At 38.7% G+C, this 23,340-nt stretch overlaps 1 protein-coding gene across 1 annotated transcript; it reads right to left on the bottom strand.

The window, feature by feature from the left end:
* Positions 1-286: 286 nt before the first annotated feature.
* CPO (carboxypeptidase O) lies at positions 287-13,589 on the bottom strand. The gene is made up of 11 exons (XM_010713486.3): positions 13,456-13,589; positions 10,483-10,558; positions 9,942-10,066; positions 7,409-7,523; positions 6,365-6,466; positions 5,499-5,603; positions 4,791-4,901; positions 3,547-3,637; positions 2,875-3,077; positions 1,836-1,920; positions 287-660 (listed from the first exon to the last, which is right to left on the bottom strand). Exons 1-11 carry the CDS (start codon positions 13,533-13,535, stop codon positions 392-394), a joined length of 1,362 nt encoding a protein of 453 aa, XP_010711788.1. The 5' UTR covers positions 13,536-13,589; the 3' UTR covers positions 287-391.
* Between the last annotated feature and the right edge of the window lie 9,751 nt (positions 13,590-23,340).

Here is a 23,340-nt window from a genome sequence, read left to right on the forward strand (position 1 = left end):
GAACTGGGGATATTTAAACTCACAGGAATCCTGGTAATGTCACCAGGATCAGGAGGTGGGGAGAATTGGATAGGGCAGCACTGTGGCTAACAGAAGGATCACATAGGTCCAAGTGTTCTTGAACATGCGTTCCAGGGCCCTAAAGAGTAATAATGCTGCGTTTCTGTGTGTTCTCAGGCTGGCTTCTTGTAGAGCTAGCAAACGAAGCTTGAGAAATTGCCACAGCTTTTCATTCTTTCCTCCTTCCCTAAAATGTAGCTATTAAAAATACAAGTGGATGCTTGTATTTTCTGGGATGAGCTTTTATTGAGATACTTGACATTTAGTTCTGCTAATGTACTTTTGTCATTTTGAAGGGATATTATGCCTTGCTGGGCTTTCTAAGCTGTTTTTAAGGAACAATCAGTGTAAGCACAGCAGTCAAGCTGAGGCTCAGGCCCAGTCTACTTGAGGTCAACATCATAGCCCCACCTGGGAAGTACTTCTGATCAACATAGTCTATAATAGTAGTCACAGCCAACATGGTCTCTTCACATGTGGGCTGGATCTGGTCAGCAGGTAAAATAAATCCGTAAGTACCCTTGTCTCGCAGTTCGAATGTATAGGAGAAAGGAATACCAATCATGTGAGCCCAGTCCCGTGAGGAGCCTGAGTTATTGTCTGTGAATTTAAAAACAGAAGGGAGATGTAAGTATTAAGCACCATTCTTTGAAAATACTTCTTGCTGAAGTTAATGCAAGGTTATACCAGAATCCCTGAAGAAAGCAGTAATCATACATCACTGTGGCACGGAGAGCAGTTTTTCTAGGTGATGATTTTCTTAATTATCCTAAAAGTCTTGCATGAAGCTTCCTCAGTGAAACAATTTTCCATAAGATGATATTGTAAAATAACAGGAGATGAATTCCATGAATTCTGTCTTTATAGCATTTTGCTATTAGTGATTATTGTTGGAGACGAGGTGGATCAGCCATTCTTCTGTTCTAATACTTCATTTCCAACATTGGCACTGTTTGGCACTTATTTGTCTATATACATATTTTGCATAATTCTGCTAAAGTCTGAAAAAATTCTGGCTATCATTGTTCATCTGCCTCATGGATCTTTTCTTGAAATCATTTGCTGTAAGTAGAAACCCTGGTAAAATGCAGACTTAGGCATGGACAAGTTACCATATGTTTACACCACATTGCTCGTGCAGGTGACTTGTGTGACCAGGGGACTGCCATTGACAGACATTGTGAATATGCAAAATGTGGGCACTGGAGCCAGCTACTTACTGTTTTGGTGAAAAGATTGTTTTTACAATCTCTAAGGCCCTTGAGTCCTTTGTGTTAATACTGTCAGCTAATATCAGCTTTGAAGGTGCATTCATAATATGTCCATCCTGTTATTATAATGAGGCTGTAGACAACATATTCCACACAGAAATGCAAGCAGCTGCAATGTGCTAATATCTGGTGGAGTGAGTGTAGACCTGATTGGGATTTTAATTTTTGCTTGACTCCAGTGAAGACAAATAGGACTTCTGCTGCTGACTTCAGCAGGGTCAGAATGATCTATCACCAATCTCTTTCTGTCCCTTGTGATGTATCTGCGAGGAATTCATGTAAGAACTGGCTTCTGATCAATGCTTCCTTCCTTCCTGCAGTCAGCTTTAACGTACAATGTTATCTTGTATTCAAATGACTGCTCCTTCGCGATTTCACCGAACCAACCCATTAAATATTACTCAAAGAGGAAACTCAGCAGAACAGCGCTTATTGATGCCTGTGACATAAGAGTGACTCTCTCTCTTTGAAAAACAGGGCAATCAAAGGGAAAAACAAACTTACATAAAATCAAAGAGGTTGATCCTACTTCATAGCTGGTCCCATACTTTTCTGTCAGAGCAGCTGCTGCTGTCTGTGCAACATGCATCTGGAAAGTGAAAATATATGAACATTATTTTCTCTAATACCAGTAAATCTGGCGATTATTCTGTCTGCCAATTTTTTTTTTCCGGCTTCAAGTTTACATGTAATCAGCTTCAAGTTTTATTAGTATTAGCTCGAGATATTAAAGAAACCCTTTACAAATGTGTTTCTTGGGTGAAATGTTCTTCCTTTTTTTTTTTTTTTTGTAAAATAAATTTCATTTAAAATAAGATGACAGCTGTTAGGTGAAGAAGGTATTTGTTTTGCTCTAGAGCAAGGGGTACTGCTTGTAGCAGTAATGATTTCTTACACTTCTATTACCATAGATTGTGTCTCACCATCTTTAAAAGCTAAACCATAGATTGACTGAATGACTTGTTTAGTCTCTCTTTTGAAGTTTGAGCCCAAGTTCCTCATGCTCTTTGCTAGTGCAACAGCTAAAGGAATATTTGTGATTGCTCATTTTATTGAACTTAAAACACTCAGAAATTGAGGCAGAGAAGTAACCAAAAAGTAGGTGCCTATTCTCCCATTCTCTTGAATGCATTTGATTATCTCTTCTGGACACAACCACATGCACATAATCTACCAGCATTCTAAAATACAAACACGTTCTTACATGCAGCGTTTGATTGCAAGCGGAACCTGATGCTTTTAACTTAGCTTGCACAGGAGTAACACTATCTGTAACAATTTTTTTCTGGATTTAAGATGGATTAGGATTCATTGGATTCATTCTGAGGCAAAGGAACTTTGACTGATACCACACATATAACAGGCTGCCAAGAAAGATGAAAAGACCAGAACCCTACACAAGGTAAATGAATGTGCTAAAACCCTCAGATATTCCTCAGGTGAAGTTTTCTTCAAAGAAAATGCAACAGGGCAAATATAGTTTTGCTGTGTGCAACTGCCCGTACTAGTTCTAGTAGAGTAGAGGGTGAATGGTTTGCCCTACCAGTTCTTCATTGTTATTTGGAGGTTCAGTTGTGGAACCATATGGAGTGAGGATGTACTGTCCATAGGAGTGAATAGTTAAGTAGCACAAAATGTCACTCTTCTTCCTTTCAATAAGCTGGACCACAGCTCTTGTCTCAGGTTCCGATTCTGGTCCAGTCCCACAGAAGATTTCACTGCTGCAGTTATAAGAAACACCAAGAGCTGGAAAGGAATATAAAAAGTGGACCAAATTAAAGGCATACAAACCCCAGTTCCAAGGAAGTTTACCTTGGAGTGTTAAAGTGTGTGTGTAGGCAGGGTGCTGGGGGGGGAGGGGTGTAACCCTTTCCTCTCTTGATTGCAAATATAATTTGGAACCTGTGAAATATCTTGTGCACATCTCCAGGCTGGACAAATACTGGCTGTTAGTTGCCTGGCTGCTAACACTGGTTGTGCGTTCACCTGCAGTGAATTGGAGCTACAGTTATATAAGCCGTGATCTTCTGCTTGCAAAAGGAGACGCCAATTGAAAATTGATGACAGTACTTTTACAAACCGGGTTTTTATTTTTACATGTATCTTGATTGAAAAAAGGGATGAGTATTTCTATTGTATTGGACTTCATCTTATTTCGGAGCCTATTACTCTTGCTTTACATTTACGTAGCTGACCCAAAATACTTGAAACTTACTGCCCCAGGAGGAATTGAAGTTTCGGTTCAGATCTGTCCCATAGCAGGTACCATTCATATGCGGAGAACGGTTTTTCCTCCACAAACGAGCCTGAACAAAAATAAACTAATTATTAACTCTATAATCCAAAAGGACTAATGATAGTACACTGTTGAGACACCTTTGTTTTGGACCTCTGCATTTTTGAGTAATTCTTACGTTGTAGGGGACTCTGTGTTCAAGGATGATGAAACTTTCTACCTGCTGTGGAAAACTTATTTTCTACAGCCATGCTGACATCTTCCACAAACCTTCATGCATGTTGAAATGAACCTCCTGAGGCTCTTCCGAAAGCAAACGTACTTGCAATTTCTGTAGCACTGAACTCTTTCTACAGAGCGTTGCTCTTTTAAGAAATGAATATGCTTGTGTCCCAAAGAGGTGATAGCATTTGGTTCAGATGCAAAAGACAAACGCTTTTTTGTCATCTAATCTTGCTGCTCTTTCCTTCTCTGCAATGCTTGTACTCAGTGCTACACCTGGTTCCCTGCAGAACTCCCTGCCTGTCTGAGCCTCCTGACTGAATTACTAGTGCATCCAAGTACAGAGTGTGGCAGGCTCCATTGCTCCAAACTTGCTGGGATGTGTGCTGGAGATGGGAGGGTCCATGTGGCAGTAGGCCGAACCTTTTGGGCCATACTGAGATCCTGTTTTAAAAAGATATTTATCCTGGGTTCAAGTACCTGGAAGCATGATGAGAGTTGCTGAAGATCAGCATTTTTTCATTATTCTCAATACAAGAAAATTAAGATTAGTTAGGATAACATCTGTTTTTCAGAACCAGATTGCCTAGTATCTGACCAACTCTTCTCCTGTCCCATGCTGCAAAGGTGCTTAGATTCATCTGCTAGTTGATGTATCTTGCAAAGCACAGCTGAGCCCTCCAGGCATGCTTAGCTCTGTCTTCCAAGCCTCAAGCTGTTAGCAGGGAAATGAGTCAATTTCCAGAATCCCAAATGCAGTGGACCCTATGGTTTTGACTTTCCATCTTCCCAAGGCTCTTGACATCTGCTAGGAATTTTTAGTCCTATGATCTCAAGTGACTTCTGTTTTACCAGAAGAAACAAAACCTCTGCAGTGAGAGGATTTGTGTAATGATCCTGTCGCTGTTCTCTGTTTAAATATAATTGCTATGACTGTCTCTAAAATTAAACACATTGTACACATCTAAATTTCAGATAACTTTTAGATTTTCACTACTTACTGTTTCCCAGGAATAGATATAACCATCAATGTTGAGGACTGGCAGGATGTAGAGGTCCAGATTCTGAAGAAACTTCTTTATCTTTGGGTCAGATTCATAATTTTGCAGAATCTGAAAAGGGGCGGGGGGGAAATGTAAAGGATCAGAGAATCTAGAGGTATTAGCTGGAATGAGCTAATTCAGAACTATCTTCAAAGAATCGCTCTCTCTTGGATATCACTATGGCACCCAAGATCTGCTGGATCCCTGGTTATATTGTCTACGTGCATTTTGTATGGATGTGGTCTTGCAGGAATGAAAGCTATATCTTAGGCACTGTGAGCCAGTCACTTTAGTATAAGCAGAACATTGCTATACCACATCTTATGGTTGTTTTTAATTCCAAGAGGGCTGTGAACTTGTGATGTAGAGCAGCTAGATCCAAAAATCACTGTAGAAAATGGAGAGATTGTTGACTTGTTTGGTGGCTTTGGAGTCGGTTCAGATGAAGGAAACAGTACAGTAACAGATGCTGTTCCGTATCTCATCTCAAACTGTGGTTTGAAATTAAATCTCCACAGGTTTCTGTACAACTAGAAATGCTGAAAATAATATTTAAGCAGAAAAAGAATAATGCTTTGGACCACTGTAGAGGAAGAATTGAAATATACAAAAACACAATCCATGATGTTTTTTTATTATTATTTAAGTGGTAAAGGTAGAACTCACTTCTTTCACAAACCACTGGCAGAAGGCTGGTGAGATCCACTCCCTGGCATGAATCCCACAGTCCATCCAAATAATCTTTTTGGTTCTATCTGATGGTTGACTGATCTGAGAGAGTATAAAAATGGTCACTTGGAAAACTTATATTGCAATAGAATAGTCTAGCCTAATGTAGGGGAGAAAAGGATGTTTTTAATATACTGTTGAGTTATCTAAGATAATTATTATTACAGATGTCATTATTACAAGCTCTCCTTCCTAATAACCCTGTATCTTAAGTATCTCAGAATGAGAGTCTTAATCTGAGTAGATGTTTCAATAAAATAGTCTCTTCTTCATTTATCTTAGTCATTCACAGGACTTACTGTTCTTACACTGAGATTCTTTTTTTAGAAGGGGAATCACAAAAAAGCAAGGAATTTAATTTTACTCTGTAATAGGAGCATCTTAGGCAATAACTCATCTAGTTATTAAGACCACAGTTTTTGCTAGAATTTCTAGTAGAAGTATCATGGCATACTTTTGGACAAAACGTTACATGCTATGAAAAGTAGTAAAAACAGTGAAACAAAACTTTTGATCCTCACACACAGCTGTTTTCAAGTTATTTTCAGCGTGATTTGTATTTCTAAATAAGATTCCTATTAAATTGATTGTTTTTAGTACAAAATAGCAATAATGAGGTTATAGCAATGGTGTATATGAGTGTTTGGAAAGCTTACTCCACTCTAGAGGAGTAAAACCATCTCTTATTTCAGTCAACTGGGGTTTGGACTATCTTAAGAATGATCTGAATCCTGTCTTCTCCATGTACTTCTCTACTTATGTAAAGCTACCTTTTATTTATCTTAGTAGAATTCCTCTCTTACCTGCAGGTAATAGATTGTTCGATTCTCAACTGTCTCCCCCAGGTAGTGCTGAGTCACCAGCTCACTGTTGCTCTCCTGGATCTGAGCCATCCATGTATAAATCTGAAACAGCCACAGAGAACTCCTGGGGCAAAGGGGAGTTTCCATCTCTTACCCACCTCCGTTTCCAGATTAAAGCATTTTCTTCTGCTTAGGCAAACAATGTTTTCTTTGGAGTTAAGCTGTGATATCAAACCGTTTTATCACTTGACTCTCACAGAAGGAGTTTTACTTGTCTGTGAGCAAAAATGTGCCCCCCGTCTTAGGTGTTCATTGCAATACAAAACTGATCATGACATAATGGGCAGGTTGAGTGAGATTCGTCAAGTGTCTTTTTGTTGTCTTCACTGAATACGGAGCCTGTCAAATCTCCAAAACAGCATTACTGTGTTTTCTGTATTAATTTATTTTCCACATGTTAGTTCAGCAGGAGTCTCATAGTAGTTCAATGGGTATCCTTGAGAATATTAATGAGGATTGATTCTGCTCTCTTGCTTTTACCACAAAGCTAGGAGAAAGGATGTCACTGAGCTCTCCTTTATCCACATGATGCTATTCTCTTCTCTATTCTCTTCCTCGCTGGGATGCCAGAGACAAATGTTCATTGCACTTTACATTTGGTTCAGCACCAAATATACCAGGGCTTCAATGAATAAATACTGAAGATTATGATAAGGCATAGTTAGGTAGAAATGTAGGAAACCAATCAACTGAATCCCAGAATACTGTTGGCAAAATAATACATCTGCTTTAAGCAGAGCATTTAGGTGTTGGCCAGGATGGAATTGAGGAATTGATCAAAATCAATGGCTAATACATGATCAATTCAGCTAGGCCAGGATTCTAGACAAAGTACAAAGTTGTTGCTGATCCTTCAGAAAAGACCCTTAAAACCAGAAGGAGCTTCGGTGACTCCAGTAGAGTGGTTTCTGCAAGCACAGAGTTTATTTCCTCATATATACAAAATAGCAACAAAGAGAACAACTGATATAGTTTCTTCTTTACCTCTTCCATTGGATGATACTGGGTATAGTCGTAATTTTCTGGGATCTGCTTGTGACTGCTTGTGTCTTCCGGTGCGCTCTGATCCACAAGTTCCTGCACGTCGTGTATTAGGATTCTGAGGGGAGGCAAAAGGGGGAGACAATTACTAACACTTACTGGAGAGCTATAATGGCATATGCACTGCAATTGCATTAATAAATAAAAAGACTTAGACCTTTGTGCAGTAGGCTGCCTGACAAAATCATCGCCAATAGCAAAATAGTTACCTTCATGTAAGAGGAAGTTAAAAGTACAGAAGTCTTTGTTGGATTTTTATAAATAAAGTAATTTTAGCAGATGGTGTTTTTTTTTTTTTTTTTTTAAGCTTAACTAATTAAAAAAAAAAAGTTGAAGACTTTTCTTTACAGATTCTATTTATGGGCAAACCTTTAATATACCATTATTTACAAAAGGCAGTGGGGAAAGTGGGAAAATGTTAAGATTAGTTCTTGTGGTATAGTAGATACATTTTCACTTTGCAAAGCTATGTATGTACTTGTTATGCTTTGCGAAAACAACAAAAACCTTTTCTTTAAAAGGCTTTTCTCATTTTTTAGCTACAAATTAATTCAGAAATAAGTGTTGCATAGGGCTAACTCCTTGACCAAAGGAGTCAATAAAACCTTTTTCCTAGCTTCAGAGGACGTTGGATCAGACACTGCGCTTTCTCACTGAGAGCAGCTCCTTGCAACACAGGCTCACGCTGCGCTTGTTGCAAATGCTTGTGATAAGACAATTGCAAGGGTAGCCTAAACATGATTTCAGGTGCTATAAGTGCAAATGGGATATTCTGCTGACACAAACATCTACCAGCACTTCTGTAGACTGCAAATATAACTTTTTAGTGTGGCTATAGCTTACTTTCTCTTTGGGCCTTGATATTTGTTTGCATCTAATCTTCACACTAAAATTTAGCTGCACAAATTCCTGTGAACTGAAACTACATGCAAAATGCCTGATCAAAGCTCTGGAGAACAAAAATCTCAGCATCTGACACGGTTAGAATATTGATGTCCTGATTACAATTTGTCATTTATGGCTCTATCATTATTCATCTGACTGTCATGTTACCTTCCTCACATGTCAGTTACCTTATGGAAGATGTTTTCTTGCTTTGTTACAGGAACTTTAACTATAACATTGCCTTATTCCTATAGTATTGCCTTATTCCTTATCCAATTCCCCCAGCGATACGAATTGACTTCTCAATTACTGATTTTTCTTTAGTACTCTACAGAAGGTCAGTACAATTGTGGCTCCAATCCTCACTTCCAACATACACACAAAAATATTAAGATGTTAGCTTTTGATTTAGTTTTTAGATTTCAAGTAGATTAAACTGAAATCATTAGAAAATTAAGGACCTTGATATAAATAAGTTCACTATCTTGTAGAATGTCATCTAAGTCCTGAATTAGATACTAGATCATTCATACTGGCTTCTGCCTCCAATCTCTTCTTACCTGGTTGTCAGGGCATCACACTTACTAAGAAGAATTTGTTAGGATATCAAGATCAGCTCTAACCCTAAACAACTCTGAAGTGACTAGCTTACCTTTCACCCTGGTAAATGAAAGTCTGTGTCCATAGGCTGCTTGTCATCAGTTCTGAATGACTTCAGCATTGTTTATATGGGATACTGTTTACTTGAAAAAGCTAGTTCAGAATGAGACTGTGAGGAATAGATCATATTTATTCTGTTTTAACACTCTTTGTATCTGAATTAGATTTCCTATTGGAAGCAGAAGTGTGGCTGTTAGCAAAGACGAGTTACTGGACAGGCGTGATAAAGCGTCTGGGGGCTGTTTGCGGAAGTGACTGATCTCAATTCTGTGTGTATTGGGGACCTGCCACTGGGACCTTTGGTCCAGGCTAGGATTTCTGTTGCATTCAGTGGTGCTAGAAATTTGCACCTAACTGGGCAGAAGCAGAGGAAGCAACAGTTAAGAAGGCTGCAGCTTTGAAGAAACTGCCTAAATATATTCCTTTGAAATGACTCTTCTCTAAACCAGTAAGCAACAAAAGGCAGGGAATGGAAATGGAGAGCTACAGAAACTCTTTCTCTCTGTTGTAAACCTTTGAGCTCTCCAAAACTGGGAGGAACCTGTGTCCCAATATCCATCCTTTCTAAGAAGAAAGCATACTCCTGTCAGTAGTGGTTGTACCAAGTATGATTCCAGACAGAAGATCTAAGTTGTGTATCTGAGAGCCACTCTGCCACTGAGGAGGCAACAGCAGGGAATGACAGATTGGGCTGTCCCTGATCCCAGCTCCAAATTCCCAGTCCAGACTAGTTGGAAGAATAAATAAGATGAAGGGGAATGTGGTTTTAAAGCTGTTCATTGAGCAATTCAAAATGAGTTGGAAACATCTGAACAAAGATTGGGTCCTCTCATTGTTTGCTGACTGTTCTTTGGAAAGGGTTTGGTCCTTCTGGGGTGGCAATGAAGATTGCTAGAGTCAACCTTTCCTACCAGGAAATGAGAGATCATACTTGTAAGAGATCATATGCTGATCTAAGCTGTCCTTCACCTCCTGCACCAGAGGAGCTGGGACCCTTATGTGCAGATCTTCTCCAGCCCAGATGTCTTCAGGCAGCAGGGGCTTCCACAAATCCAGCTGGGCATAGGGGAAAAAAGAAATGCACAATTCAAGCTCTGTTTTCAGAATAAGAAAATAAGATAGAGTAGATGCATATTAGAGAAAAAATAGTTTTCTAATTCTTCTCGTGACTCTTCTCAAGCCATCTCTTTAACAGAGCATGCTGCACAGACTTAATGTTTTCATTGCCTCAGGCACCATCGATAAGGAACAACACCTGCAGAGAGCCATGCAAGAAATGTAGCTTCTCCCCATAAATTCCTTCATCAAGTCAAAGGATAATTCAGCCCTATTTTGCAAAATAATCTTAGATAAAGCTTTTTCAAGTTTTTCATCTTCATTCCAGCCAAACTTACAAAACTGTTTTACAGGCCAAGACACCCCCCCCACTCCTCCCACTGCTTTTTTGGGAACACTTGGTTTTTCATACTCACCAATAAAGTGCTGCAAAGCTGCTGGAGATGCTGGACTTGCTGAAGTGTTTCTGGCACAATATGTAAAACCTGATCCCTGGACATTAAAAAGAGAAACAAGATCAGTTTCAGTATCTGTTGAAGTATCCATGAATCCCATAAATCAAAAGGAGATATTTTATTATGTGGAAAGACAGAACATGTAACCGGGTGGTGTTCTAACAAAAGTGTGTCTGAATGATGAATTCCTGGAAAGTTTGAGCTGCAAATAGGACTGTGTGATGTGAGTTTTCTGTTGCTGGGGTGTTAGGTTAATTCTGCTTCCTTGCCAATGACATTCCTTTATTCATCATATCAACTTCATAAGTCAATTGCTTACATTAGCCTGGTGTGTGTTTCTACCTTTGCAGGACCAAGGCCAAAGCAAGATCACTGATTAAAAACTCTTTTTCTACCCCCTATTCAGGAATTATTCAATTATTTCAAATAGGTTTTGTGCTTTAATGATCTACTTTAGCATGTGAAAAAGTTAAATAGCCTCCATGCACAAACGTTGCTAATTGACTGAGATGTTTACCAACTACTTGCCGTGAGAACAGCCAATTTATGATTTTACTTATATTTTTTTTCTGCTATTTGCAGTACAAGGTTAGTCATGTTATTTTTCCAGAAAATACATACAAATCCAGTATTTGGGAGTATATTTTCATTAGGCTTCATGAAACGTCCATTTACTGAAGGCTTAAGAGCAAATTAACGTGTTTGGAAATAGAGAAAACAAAGAGTATGCACTCTTTAGAGAAATAAATGCAAATGCTTTTTATTTATTTATTTATTTATTTATTTATTTATTTATTTATTTTCTACTGTTTATTCAGACTAACTTTCCAGGTCAGATAGCAAATGTGGTATTTCTAATGAGGAATGGATTTTGTTGACTGCATTACTCAGAGGTGCTCTTATTTTTTAGTAACCAGTAACCACTGCTTCACAATTGTCTTCAGTGACTTTGTTGGGCTCTGGATCCTTCACAAGTACAAAAAAATAGCATTTTACATTTTAAAGCCTGTTACAGAAACTTTTGTTGCAGAAGCCTTGCATACTCAGTCATTATGATCATCAATATAATATGCTTTCATCATTTGAATTGTAACTGCTATTGTTTGTATTTCCATATGCAAATGTTCAATTATCAGATTAATATACAAAAATATAGAATTTACATTTCATTCACGTTATTCACTGAAGAGTATGGGGGATTTTGCTTCAGACTTTTCTTCAGAATGTCTCCTTTACAGATGGACATAGAACTTGGTAGTTAGAACAAACTATTCACTACTGGCTCAGGAAATGCTGTTAGCATATAGCACCTCCATCTATGGGGCAAAATGACTATGTCTGCATTGCTAACCATTTGATAAAACGGCCATAATATCGTGGCAGTAGAACCTTGTAGGATAGATAAAAATCTTTGCTAGGAGAATAAACATCTCAGCTGTAGTTCAGAGTTTATTCTCTCTAAATGCCTGGGCTTGCTTTGCTCTTTGTCAGGAAGGAAAACAATATCCTGTAATATCTTTCTATCCTCATTGACATTATGTCTTAATTACACCAAATGAAAGAAATGCCAGACCATCAGATTGCTGCCAGATGGCTAGCTCTTATTTACTGATAAACCTTTTACAATAGCCAGTGTGGAGACAGATAATTTTTAATAGTACACTAAGATTAGAAAGCACGCACTCTTTTATGATTGTGGACTGGGATTCTTAGTGCAGAAGTGCAAAGTCATCCCATTTGACCATGCAAGGACAACTGTTTTTTAAAGTGCTAGAGTTGAGCTTTCTTACCAAATTAAAGGGTCATTCTTAGTACAAGCTACATTTCCTAGGGTGTTCACAGATCAGACGATCTAGATATTTAATCTAAGTTGTTGCACAGAACAAATGACAATGAAAATGTTAGCTCTGCTGGGCTTTACCAGTTGCTTCATCTTTGTGCAGGTACTGCTAACCCAAAGTCACACTGACTGTTCTGTTCAACGTGTTTATAAATCCTGTGCAAGTACTCAACAGGTCCACACCTGGGCAGCAATTAAAAACAAAGATGAACACTTACATTATCTAGCATCCACCGAATTCCACCAAGTGATATCGACAGCCTCTGAGTAATTAAAGATTATTCAGGGAATACAATTAATCTAGAAATATTAAGCACAGAGCTACTTTCTTTATTGACTTTAGAAAATTCCATTTATAAAGGTATATGTGAATAGCTGGCCTTCATACTTTGTGCCCCTCCTGCAACCCACGAGCGCTGTAAAGGCAGAGACTTAAGTATCATTCTATGTAAAATGGAGGCTGAACAGAGCAGAATTATTTAGATAGGTGAAAGTATGACTTTCTATCACTCATCTCTTAGGAAGCAAAGTTGAGAACGGAGACCGTAGCATACTTTTCCAACACATTTGTCTATTGGAAAAAGCAACAGCCTCATTTTGTGAACATCTTTGGATGAGTGTTGTCTGGACTATTTCCTTAGCTTGTTGTTGTTGTTACAGACTTCCAACAAGGTTTCATATCTGAACTGCTTTTGAAACACCATCTTTTCACACAACCATATACTTATTTTATTAGTAGATCTAATTTTGCTCAACCATTTTGTACTCAGGATATTTTATTCCCACAGCATCTGATTTCAAATGTTCCTTCCAAAAACTTTTGAAAGAGGGTCAGCCAAATGATTTTCAACAAATGGAAGTAGAGAGGTTTATTACAGGGACATTCTGCATCTCCTGCAATTGTTCTTTGTTGGCTTGTATTGACACATTCTTTCTTAATTTCTCACCTTTTTGTTTTCTTCCCAAATCTTACAAACTTAAGGATTAATAACCCTCTCTCCACGTTTTCGTTTCCAAATTGCTATTGTCATTTTTACACAGTTCTTGAAAAAATTAGAACATGCACAATTATTCGTAACCCACTTCACACTCACCCATCATATTGCAGTTTCAAGCTGAATTTTCCAGGAATTAGAATCCCCAGACAAACAGCCATCCTAAGAAAAAGTAACATCTTTGTTCAGAGGACAAAGGATAGATGAAGATAGATCCGGATTGAACACTCGATTTGCACAATTATCATATATAGCCAGACCTGCCCTTATTCAATCATTAACTTCACTTTGTAATGTTGAACTTCTTATTAATTCTGAAAGCTGTGTGTTCCACACCCCAAACTACAGGATTATATACATAGCAGCATTCTCAGTGAAGCATTTCCTTCTCTGCAGAGCTGCTCTCAACAAGTTCTTCAAGTCTGTATACATATCTGGGATTGCCCTGACCCAAGTGCAGCACCTGGTACTGGCCTTGTTCTCATTAGATTCACATGGGCCCATTCTTCCTTGTGTCTGGATGGTGCCCCTTCCCTCTATTGTGTCAATTGCAGCACTCAGCTCGGTGTCATCAGCAAATTTGTCAGGGGTACACTTGATCCCACTGTCTATGTCTTTGATAAAGATGCTGAGGGGCAGGAATGATCTCTGGGGAATACCACTCACTACAGGCCTCCACCAGTGCATGGAGCCACTGACCACAACCCTCTGGCTGTGACCATCCAACCAATTCTTTATTCACCTAATAGTCCAGCCTTCAAATCCATATCTCTCCAATTTAGATACAAGGATGTGGTGTGGGACTATGTCAAAGACCTTGCACAAGTCCAGGTAGGCAATATGAATTGTCCTTCCTTGGTCCACCGATGCTGTTACTTCATCACAGAAGGCTGCCGGGTTGGTCAGACGCAATCTGCCCTTGGCAAAGCCTTGCTGGCAATCTCAGATCACCTCTTTGTGTTGCATGTCCCTTAATATCTCTTTCAGAAGGATCTGCTATATATCTTTCTGGGAACAGATTTAAGGCTCACTGGCCAGTAGTTCTCTAGGTCTTCCTTTCTCCCTTTCTTAAAAATGGGAGTGATGTTTCCCTTTTTTTAGTCACTAGAGAGTTCACCTGGAAGCCACAACTTTTCAAATATGATGGAGTGTGGCTTGGCAACCACATCAGGATCCTGAGATGCTCGTAAGAATTACAGGGAGCACTGGTAAAGTAAGTTCCATTCGTGCTGTCTTCCTTCCTGTATTTGTGTTTCTGTGGAACAGTTTCTTGACCTTTTAACTGCAGTTCTGTCCCTCAGATAGCCAAAAAGAAGATATGAAAGAAATAACCAACATTCCTTTAAAAAGGAAAGAGAGGGATGTTGATGTTATGTAAAATCTCTTGGGCCAGATCAGTTTCAAACCGCAGACTACTAATTGTACACGGATGAGAAGTACTTTGATGTACTCAAAAACCTGGTACAGTAAGAACCCCAAAAACTTAATTTCTTCTTCAGTTCATATGTTAAGTGTAAGTCATTAAATTTCTTCCTTACTAGAATGCAGTTAGACATATAGCACAATTCTATAGAAAGAAACTTTTTCACTCAGCTTCTCTCTTGAATTAAAGCCTTCCCATTGTCATTTAATACAGCATACTGCATGGATTTGGGGTGAGGATAGTCCAGTAAGTCAGTTTCTTCACGTGTATATGCTGTAGACTTTAACTGTTAAGTGGTATCCTTCTCAGCAATTCTGGCAAGTCCTTCTCAGCAAGCTGAAGTCCTCTTACATTACTGCCTAGACTGTCATCAAGGAAACAGGCAGCAGAGCCAATCAGTTTAACTCAGAAGTGTGTTCTCACAAAACCAGTCTGCAAGGAAGAGAAGAAAATGCTCTTCATAAATCGTACCAGATCTTGTTTTTTGTCCCATACCGTGACTTGCCTGATCCTGAAAACAATGAATGTTTTCCTCCCATGTTCATATTCAACCCACAGTGTCTTCCAGAATGACTGGAATAAATCTATCTAAAAAGATCAGAGGCAACTTCATTTGTGAAGGAATCAGAAAAACAAACTCGTGTAGGAAAGCCATGTTCAGTATTGATGATAAGGATCTTTGCTCAGATAATTTTCTTGTGCTTCCTCTGACTTCAGTGTTGCTGTATGAGATAGACCAATGTTTCAATGTATTTTTCTGTGGTGTTGCTTTTTCTGTTTTACCAGAACTGGCTTTGAAAGGGGTTCAAACCCTTAACAGGAACAGAAAACCATGAAATAAGAAAAAATGGAGACATAAAGGAGGAAAAAAAAAAGGCTTCATCATGTTTTTTTTCCTCTTACGAAAAATGGCATAAATCATGATTGTGCTGAAGTTCAACTTCACCCCAAAGCTTACACCTTCTTTCTGAAAGAACAAACTCTTTGTTCTATGGTGAAAACATTACTTCCCTGACTCCAAATAGTTATTAGGATAAATAGGGTCATTTTGCTTATTGGGCATAGGATTCAGAATAAATGACAGTTGCTTGCTAGGTCTTTGATTCAAATTCCTTTGAAGTCTAGTTAATTTTAATGGGCTTTAGATGAAAGTCCTGTATAATCAGGGACAGTACTGGCTGGTTTCTAAAAAATAAACTTTTTGGGGGGAGTTTGGCACAGGATTTATTCTTAGAAGAGGACACTTAAGTTTGTACTTGACGTTCAGCTTGCAAGAAGCACAGCTAAATTCAGAATAAAAACCATTAGAGATGTTATTCTGCCCCTAATGTAGGAGTATGTTGAGACAAACAGTGTCAACAAGCCTATTGCTCTCTCGGGCATAAATAATGTCTCTCTCAGTAATAAAGTCTGTTCTTTGGTCAGGTTCTTACTGGCAGCTGTTTATCTTTCTGGCAAATATGGAATGCAGATTAATCCGTTTATACTCTTCTGGAAAACTGTGTATGAAAAGGCATGGAGCATTCTGAAAAGAGGGAAGGTCATATGCATATGGCTATGTGAAATCATGTAGTGCCCTTTCTTCCAAACAAGTTTGCTTTGCAGATCTTGCATACATTCTTCCTAGAGCTCCAAAGTGCTTTTTCAGCATCAGTTTAGCCTCTCAACTGCCCCCTCAACAAGTAAATATTATTTCCACTACTTAAAAGACTAAGGAAAAAGAGGAAAAATGTGAGTCCCCAGGGTGACATAGGAACATTGCTGCAGAGCCAGGAATAGAACTCTGATCTCCTGATTCCCTATCTGGTGCTTCTTTAAATATATGACCATCTGCTCTCCTATTGGAAGTATAGATACTATATGCTGACTCCAACAAGCTGGCTACTAAGCCTGTTAGTTCATCCTATTTTATTTTTTATTTTTTATTTTTTTTATCCCATACTGATATCATCACAAGCTAAGCTTTTGGCCTGGTGTCAAAGTGATTTCCAGTGTTTGAATGATTCAACCTGCTTGTTATTGTTTTAACCTTGCACCACACATATGCTTGGCTATTTGTGACTTATCTACATACCGTCTGTTCAGCGACTGCCACAAGCTACAACTGTTTTGTTTAAAAGTCCCATACTGAAACATACCATGTTTTGAACAGCTATCACATAGTGGTGAGTTCAATCCTCGTAGCTGCTTGCTTCCAGGTTTTCTCCTAAGCTGCATGTAACTTTCAAGGATGGGAATTTTAAGAAGAAAAGCAATCTTACACACTTGTATCTCTCCGCAAACATCACTCACCACATCAAGCTTTCCCAGTTTCATGACTAGCTTCCATGCTGACTCTGTCAAGACTAAATCGAAACTAGAACTAGATAGAGTTCAAGTTCAACGTGATTTTTTTTTTTTAAATTGTCACCTTAATTCTGCCAAAAAAACCCACAAAACTTCTAGTAAATCTTCTCTCATGGCTTCAGAAAGCTTATGGTATATCTTCAAGTCAGAATCATCACTAAGCAGAGTCAGTGCAGTAGCAATGCTGACTCATGTGCCTTAAATTCTAGTCTTCTTCTCCAGTGAACAGGGGGTTGGATAACTCCTCTGTTTTACTAAAATATCCTCTGTTTATCACTGTGACTTTACTTTGAGGAAGCATGCAATGAATTGATAGTTCTGTTTCCCATTGACATAGAAGATACTGTATAGTTACTGTCTTTTTCTGAGAGTACTGAAAGATATTTCTCTGTCTTTCTGAGTAACGTTCCAAATATTTCAGTACAGTACGTTGTTTGTTCTACAATTCAAACCAGTATGCTAAGTCTTCAGCTTTCTAGCTTTGTTAGAGAGTTTTTTTTGGAAGTTTTTTAGAGTTTGTTCTGATTTAATAGCGCTAGCAGTTCTCAGGCTTCATATCCAACCATAATATTATTGTGGATGAGGACGTAGTGGAAACAGTTCTCTCTGAGATGACACAGCAAACATCCCATTAACCTTGCTTTTGGTATTTTAAAATAATTTTAGAAAATATTCTAGCCAACATACAATGGATTAGAATGACATTACTAGTAAACCGTAAAATTACTTCCACTAAGCAACCATAAGTGTCTGCCAGATCATCTGCTGACATAGGACACTTAAGCTTTAGCTCAGTGAAACTGTTTTGACAATTGGTTTGTGATCTAATAGTTTCAAGACATATATATTTCCAAATACTTTCAAAGATTTTTCAGTAGTTTTTACTGCACTTATACATAAAAACATTTTGAACCAAAACTAGGAATTTGAGTGTGTTGTATGTGAAATAACACCTATCTTTTCTCCATGAGTCCTATGATATAGTTTGTAGACAGCTTTGTTGTCTCACAACAGCGTCAAGTACTCATTCAGTAAGCAGTTCCTTATGGAAGGGAGCTGAAGCACACTGGCAAGATCTGTATTGCTTTAATGAGGCTGGCAGAGCAGCTTCCTTAGATACCATTTTCCTTAGCCAGGATATTATTAGTAAATTGCCTTTCCTTAAGAACAGTTGGGCTGGGTGGTTATTTTGCCTTCATCTTCTAGACAGCAAAATGTCACTGCTAAGGAACCTTTAGCTGATCCTTCAAAATAGGATCTGAATTCAAGGCAATGTTTTACAAGGAACAGGCAACAAGTATTGTTGTTTCAGTTCTTGGTGCTATGGGCAATCCCCCTCTACAAGGACTTGTGCACAAAATCCTGCAGTCCTTTATGTAAACACCGTTTGGAAATTTATCTGAATAAGGACTGTGCAGTTTAACTTAAAACAAAAGCAACCAAACAACTTGTAGTGTATTACAAGTGCAGTGGTAAATTATTGAACTTCAAATCCATGGTTACAAGCTGGCTGCAAAATACTGCCCTTTTATTTGATAAAAGGAAAGATTCTTACTGACCGTTTCTTTGTGTCTGAATTTGCTGTTACAAAGACCAGCTACGTTTTCACACTTGCCTTCTCCAGCCCTGAAAACTTTCACTCATAAGAGTAACTACTCTTCTAGACATGATTAGATCTTATGATCTCAAAGGTATTGTTTTAGGGCAAAATGATTTTCAGAGGTGCTTGGTCCTGTAATGGCTTTCTGAGTGAGAAACAATTAGGCAAGAATCCTTGATTTTGTAAAGATGCAAAACTTATTGTAAAAATTTTGTTGTCAAAAATTGTGGTTTGTTTCATGAGACCTTTTTAAAGATGTCATATAAGTCTATCTTTTTTTTAAAACACAGTAATTACTTTTGTAAGTAAATAAACCAATGTTACTTTATTACTACTTGCAGAACTGCAGAAGACAGCACATAAGCCTCTATTACTGCTTAATGGTTAAAAAATGAGCTTACTGCACTGCGTTCTAGAATTACCAGCATCGTTTTTAATGAGTTCTAATTACAAGCCCTAAAATATTGTATGAACTATTTAAACATGCCATAAATTATTAAGTGCAAATAACCTTGCATACAATTTCTTAGACCCAAACAATATATACTGTATTTGCTTTAAGTTAGGTAGCTTTTGCAGCTATGAAACATTTTCCCATTAACCTTTGGCCTCAGTTCCAGTAACAGTGATACCCATACTGCGTTTTCTGTTCATTACCAGCACCACCAAGCATAACGGGATTGCTAGCACGCACGCAGTTATAGATGTGTCTATGCAAGGGAAAGAGTACTACAGACTCCTTAACCTGCATCAGGATTTGGTAAAAAGGATTATGATGTCTCTGAAGTATCTCAGTAATGATGAATGAAACCAGCTGGCAAAAGATCCTGAGCTAGATAAATCTGGTCTAGACAACTGATATTTGGTAGAATTTTCATTGTATTTTTGCAAAAGAGCCTTGAAGAATTTAAGAGCCAGGTTTGGAGTGTGTTATGTCTGTGAGTACGACAGGCAGTAGGAACTTGCATTTTGTTGTTGGAGTTTGTAATAAATGGCTGCTGTTGGTACTGTCAGAAGAGAAGGCTGACTGGTGTAACTTTGAAGTGCTTGTTGTGAGAGGGCTTTGCAATAAGGCTATTGATTTGGCTGATTTGCATTAAATAGTTCTACCCACTGAGGTAGATCTAGTTGGATACCCTCAGTGAAGAGAACTTGTTTGTTTGTTTGTTTGTTTGTAACTAGCCAAAACCTTCTCTACAGTCATAGCTGAACTGTCTCTACTGTTTGTAAAAGAACCAGATTTAAAAACATCAGCCAGCTCTGCTCGGGAGAGCAGTCAAATCTAAACAACTCAGTATGGGGACATTCCCATTATGCAGGTGGGGAATACAGACACTGGGCTGGACTGTGCATCTCTGATGTCAAACAGAGTATTCCTTTGTGTTAATGCGCACAGGTGCAAATGCCTGGATGCCGCATAAGCGACTTGCCCATGAGCAGACAGATAAGTGGGGGCAAGCAGGGAGCTGAACCCAGGTTGCTGTATCTATCTATACCTTGGTGTCAGATGATTTTATGCTCTGTTCAGGCAGAGTGATTTTGGATACCTTTTAATGTTGTTCTGCTCTTTTTTCTCTCTTCAAGTGCGGAGTTCTTAAGTTAAACAAATGAATATCAAACCCAGCGGCAGCAAAGAAATGTTTGGAATATTATTTTATTCTGCATGATCAGAAGTCTAGCCAACCTTCATGCAGCTTAGTACTTCATTCTCAGTAGAGTCAGTACTTCTCCTGAAAGGAAGTCTTGCTGACATCGGAGAAGCATTCAGCATTTTGTTCTTTATTCACCGTGGATGTATACATATCAAACCTCCAAACACACATATACATGCATATTTTTTGCCAGCTTAACTTTTCAGATCTCCGTAATCTTCCAAACATCTATACAGCAGTGACCCAGACTGTAGATTTCTTTACCAAACAGTGTGTCCCTTGAACAAATCACTCATGTGAAACAGAGCGTGTTCTAAGGCAACAGAGACAACGGCGTTAGCAATCTTTACCTCCTTCTTACCTCATACACCACAGTGTACGAGGGGCTTTGGTTGCTTTTGTACTTTCCAGAGAATTTCCTTGTAGAGGAATAGTCTATCGTAATGCTAAAGCTGATGCATAACTACCAAGCCAGCACAAAGGGTGAGGGAGAAACCAAGTGCTGATATTTCATACGTGTATCAAGAAAAGATTAAATAGTCATTTAAGACATGACTGGCATGATTACAAATGTGGGCTCTGTGCTTGGGTACTTTTCCCTGCCTAGCTGTTCTGAGCTAGTCTGTACATACAAATATGTAATCAGTTCAACAACAAACTGTATCAGTACAAATCAAGACTTCAATGACAATTATCACCGTTTACATTATGCTTCATACAGTCAGAGTTAGGTTCACGACCTTCTTTTTGTTGCAGAAGAAAACTGTGTATCATAACAGTTCAAGTTTTTCTTTTGAAGATGCACAGCCAGATCCTCAACAGGCTTATATTGCTGTAGTGCATTAAATTTAACTTAAACCAGATGATGTGCCACTCCCTCCTACCCCACACACTTCCTCACCTTTTAAAAGGGTGGTTGAGTGCAGATGACATATGTAGAGAAATCTGTACCATGAAAATCAAACAGGCAAACACAGAAAATTTAGCAAAAAACCCCTTTGTGGATTGAACTGATAAGAGTAAGCCATGGAACATATTCAGAAATGACAAAGAGTTTTTAGGAAATTGCCTCTAGCTGGAGGCAAAGATAGAATCCTTTACCTGTAGCAGGGAAAATTGGAAAGAAATTCTCCTGTTATCAAAATTTGCATCTTGCTACATTAAAGCAAGAGCATATCTGGGTTTTGATGGGTGCCATGGCAACAATGTTACTGGAGTATAGCGTGAGAACAATTTCAGAGAGAGGAAACTGGATGAAATGGGAAGCGTGCTGAACGTCTATGGACACGAATGCTTTTGCTGCAAACTCAGAGACAGCTTTATCCTTATTGTTCCTGGGCCGTTATTTACAGTCACTTCCATGTTCATACTTTCACCCTGAGCTACCAAGGGTTACAGGAAACATGGTTACATCAGGCTGGCAGCCAGTCACCAGTGGAATCCATTTTATAGCGAGTTCTCTTCGATGTTTTTATCAGTGATTTGGATATGGGACTTGAAGGTATGTTAAGTAAGTCTGCAGACAATACTAAATTGTGAGGAGTTGTCAGCTGTCCTGAGGGCAGAGAGACCTTGCAGAGAGATCTTGGCAAAACAGGAGGCTGGGCAATCACCAACCATGTGAAGTTTAACAAGAGTAAATGCTGGATTCTGCATGGGGGGCAGGAAGTGATCTCTGCTCTGGTGACAGCAACAGGACCTGAGGAAATGGCATGGAGCTGTGTCAGGGGAAGGTCAGGTGGGTGTTAGGAAAAGGTTATTTACGGGAGAGTGGTGGGCATTGAACAGGCGGTGGGGTACAGCTCTGAGCTGCTGGAGTTCAAGGAGCATTTGGGCAGTGCTCTCAGACGTAGAATTTGGGCTTTTTGTGCGGATCCAGGAGTTGGACTCCTGGAGACTCCTGGAAACTCCAGAGTTTCAACTCCAGAGATTCTGTGAGAATTCAGAAATAAGGAAAGAAAGAACAAAACCTGCTAATTCTAGAAGGGCAGATCTTAAAAGTAGCCATCTGCCATGTTTACATCACATAAAAGAACAATGCAGAACAACTAAAACATCCGTGGTTACTAGCAAAGTACTGGAATGACATCTTGTTTTTGGTAAAATCTATTCTTAAAAGTATGCCTATAGAGAACAGCAGATAACCATCATATTACATTTCTAATTTTTACTGGCTCTGCTTTTGTTCTGGGAAAACTAATTACAGTACATTTGGCCTAGGAGTAAATATTCTACCTTTTTTGATTGCAGTACACCTGCAATTCTTGAATTCAGATACTTCAATGCCAGCAAGAAGGAAGTGAAACTGATACCTCTCTCATGCCAGGTTATGTGCTCTGAGATTTGTGTGGAAAAGGAATAATTCAGCACATATAAATGGCAGTATAAAATCATTCCTCTTGCAGTGGTCAACAACCACATGTGCACAAAACCAGCACGAGAGGGAAGGCTTAGTATCAACTCTGGATATTACAATTTTCTTTTTAGAAATTGTTAAGAGCTATGTCTTTTATGTCTTTTATCTTCTCCATACAGAGTATTATTCAACATCTTGCATATGCAGAAGCAGTTGCAATATCTAAGAAACAGACTTCCATTCCTTAATTCCAAAATTAAATTTATTTAGTTTCTGATTTCTTTAACAAAAATGGAACTATTGCAATGTACTGCCAGTCCCTCTTTCCTAGTTGCTTTTGAACCAATTTGAGAGCAAGGCAGATGTTTTGAAGAGAGTTCTGTGATGCTATTCAAGAATGAGCTGTTGAGTTTTCATACTACCTAAGAAGACTGGAGGAAGGGATCAAATGTGTTTTCAGACAAAAGCAAATCCAGGCAGTAGAGAAATACAGGCCATTAACGTCTGCAAATTCAGCTGCCTGTGTTTTTTCCAGACCTTCACTGTTCTCATTCTGTGTAACTTGACAAACTCAGTTTAATTTTTGCTCAGATGCTACTAGTTTATT

Source organism: Meleagris gallopavo, chromosome 7 (genome assembly GCF_000146605.3).
Source record: "Meleagris gallopavo isolate NT-WF06-2002-E0010 breed Aviagen turkey brand Nicholas breeding stock chromosome 7, Turkey_5.1, whole genome shotgun sequence".
In the NCBI taxonomy this organism is placed as follows: Eukaryota; Metazoa; Chordata; class Aves; order Galliformes; family Phasianidae; genus Meleagris; species Meleagris gallopavo.

Excerpts from the sequence above, each read along its gene's own strand:
- CPO (XM_010713486.3), bottom strand. The coding sequence starts at position 13,535 with ATGTTACTTTTTCTTAGGATGGCTGTTTGTCTGGGGATTCTAATTCCT. Across the intron at positions 10,559-13,455 it reads TTGAAACTGCAATATGATGG|GGATCAGGTTTTACATATTG; the intron begins GTGAGTGTGAAG and ends TTTAATGTCCAG. Across the intron at positions 3,078-3,546 it reads CTTCAATTCCTCCTGGGGCA|CTCTTGGTGTTTCTTATAAC; the intron begins GTAAGTTTCAAG and ends ATTCCTTTCCAG.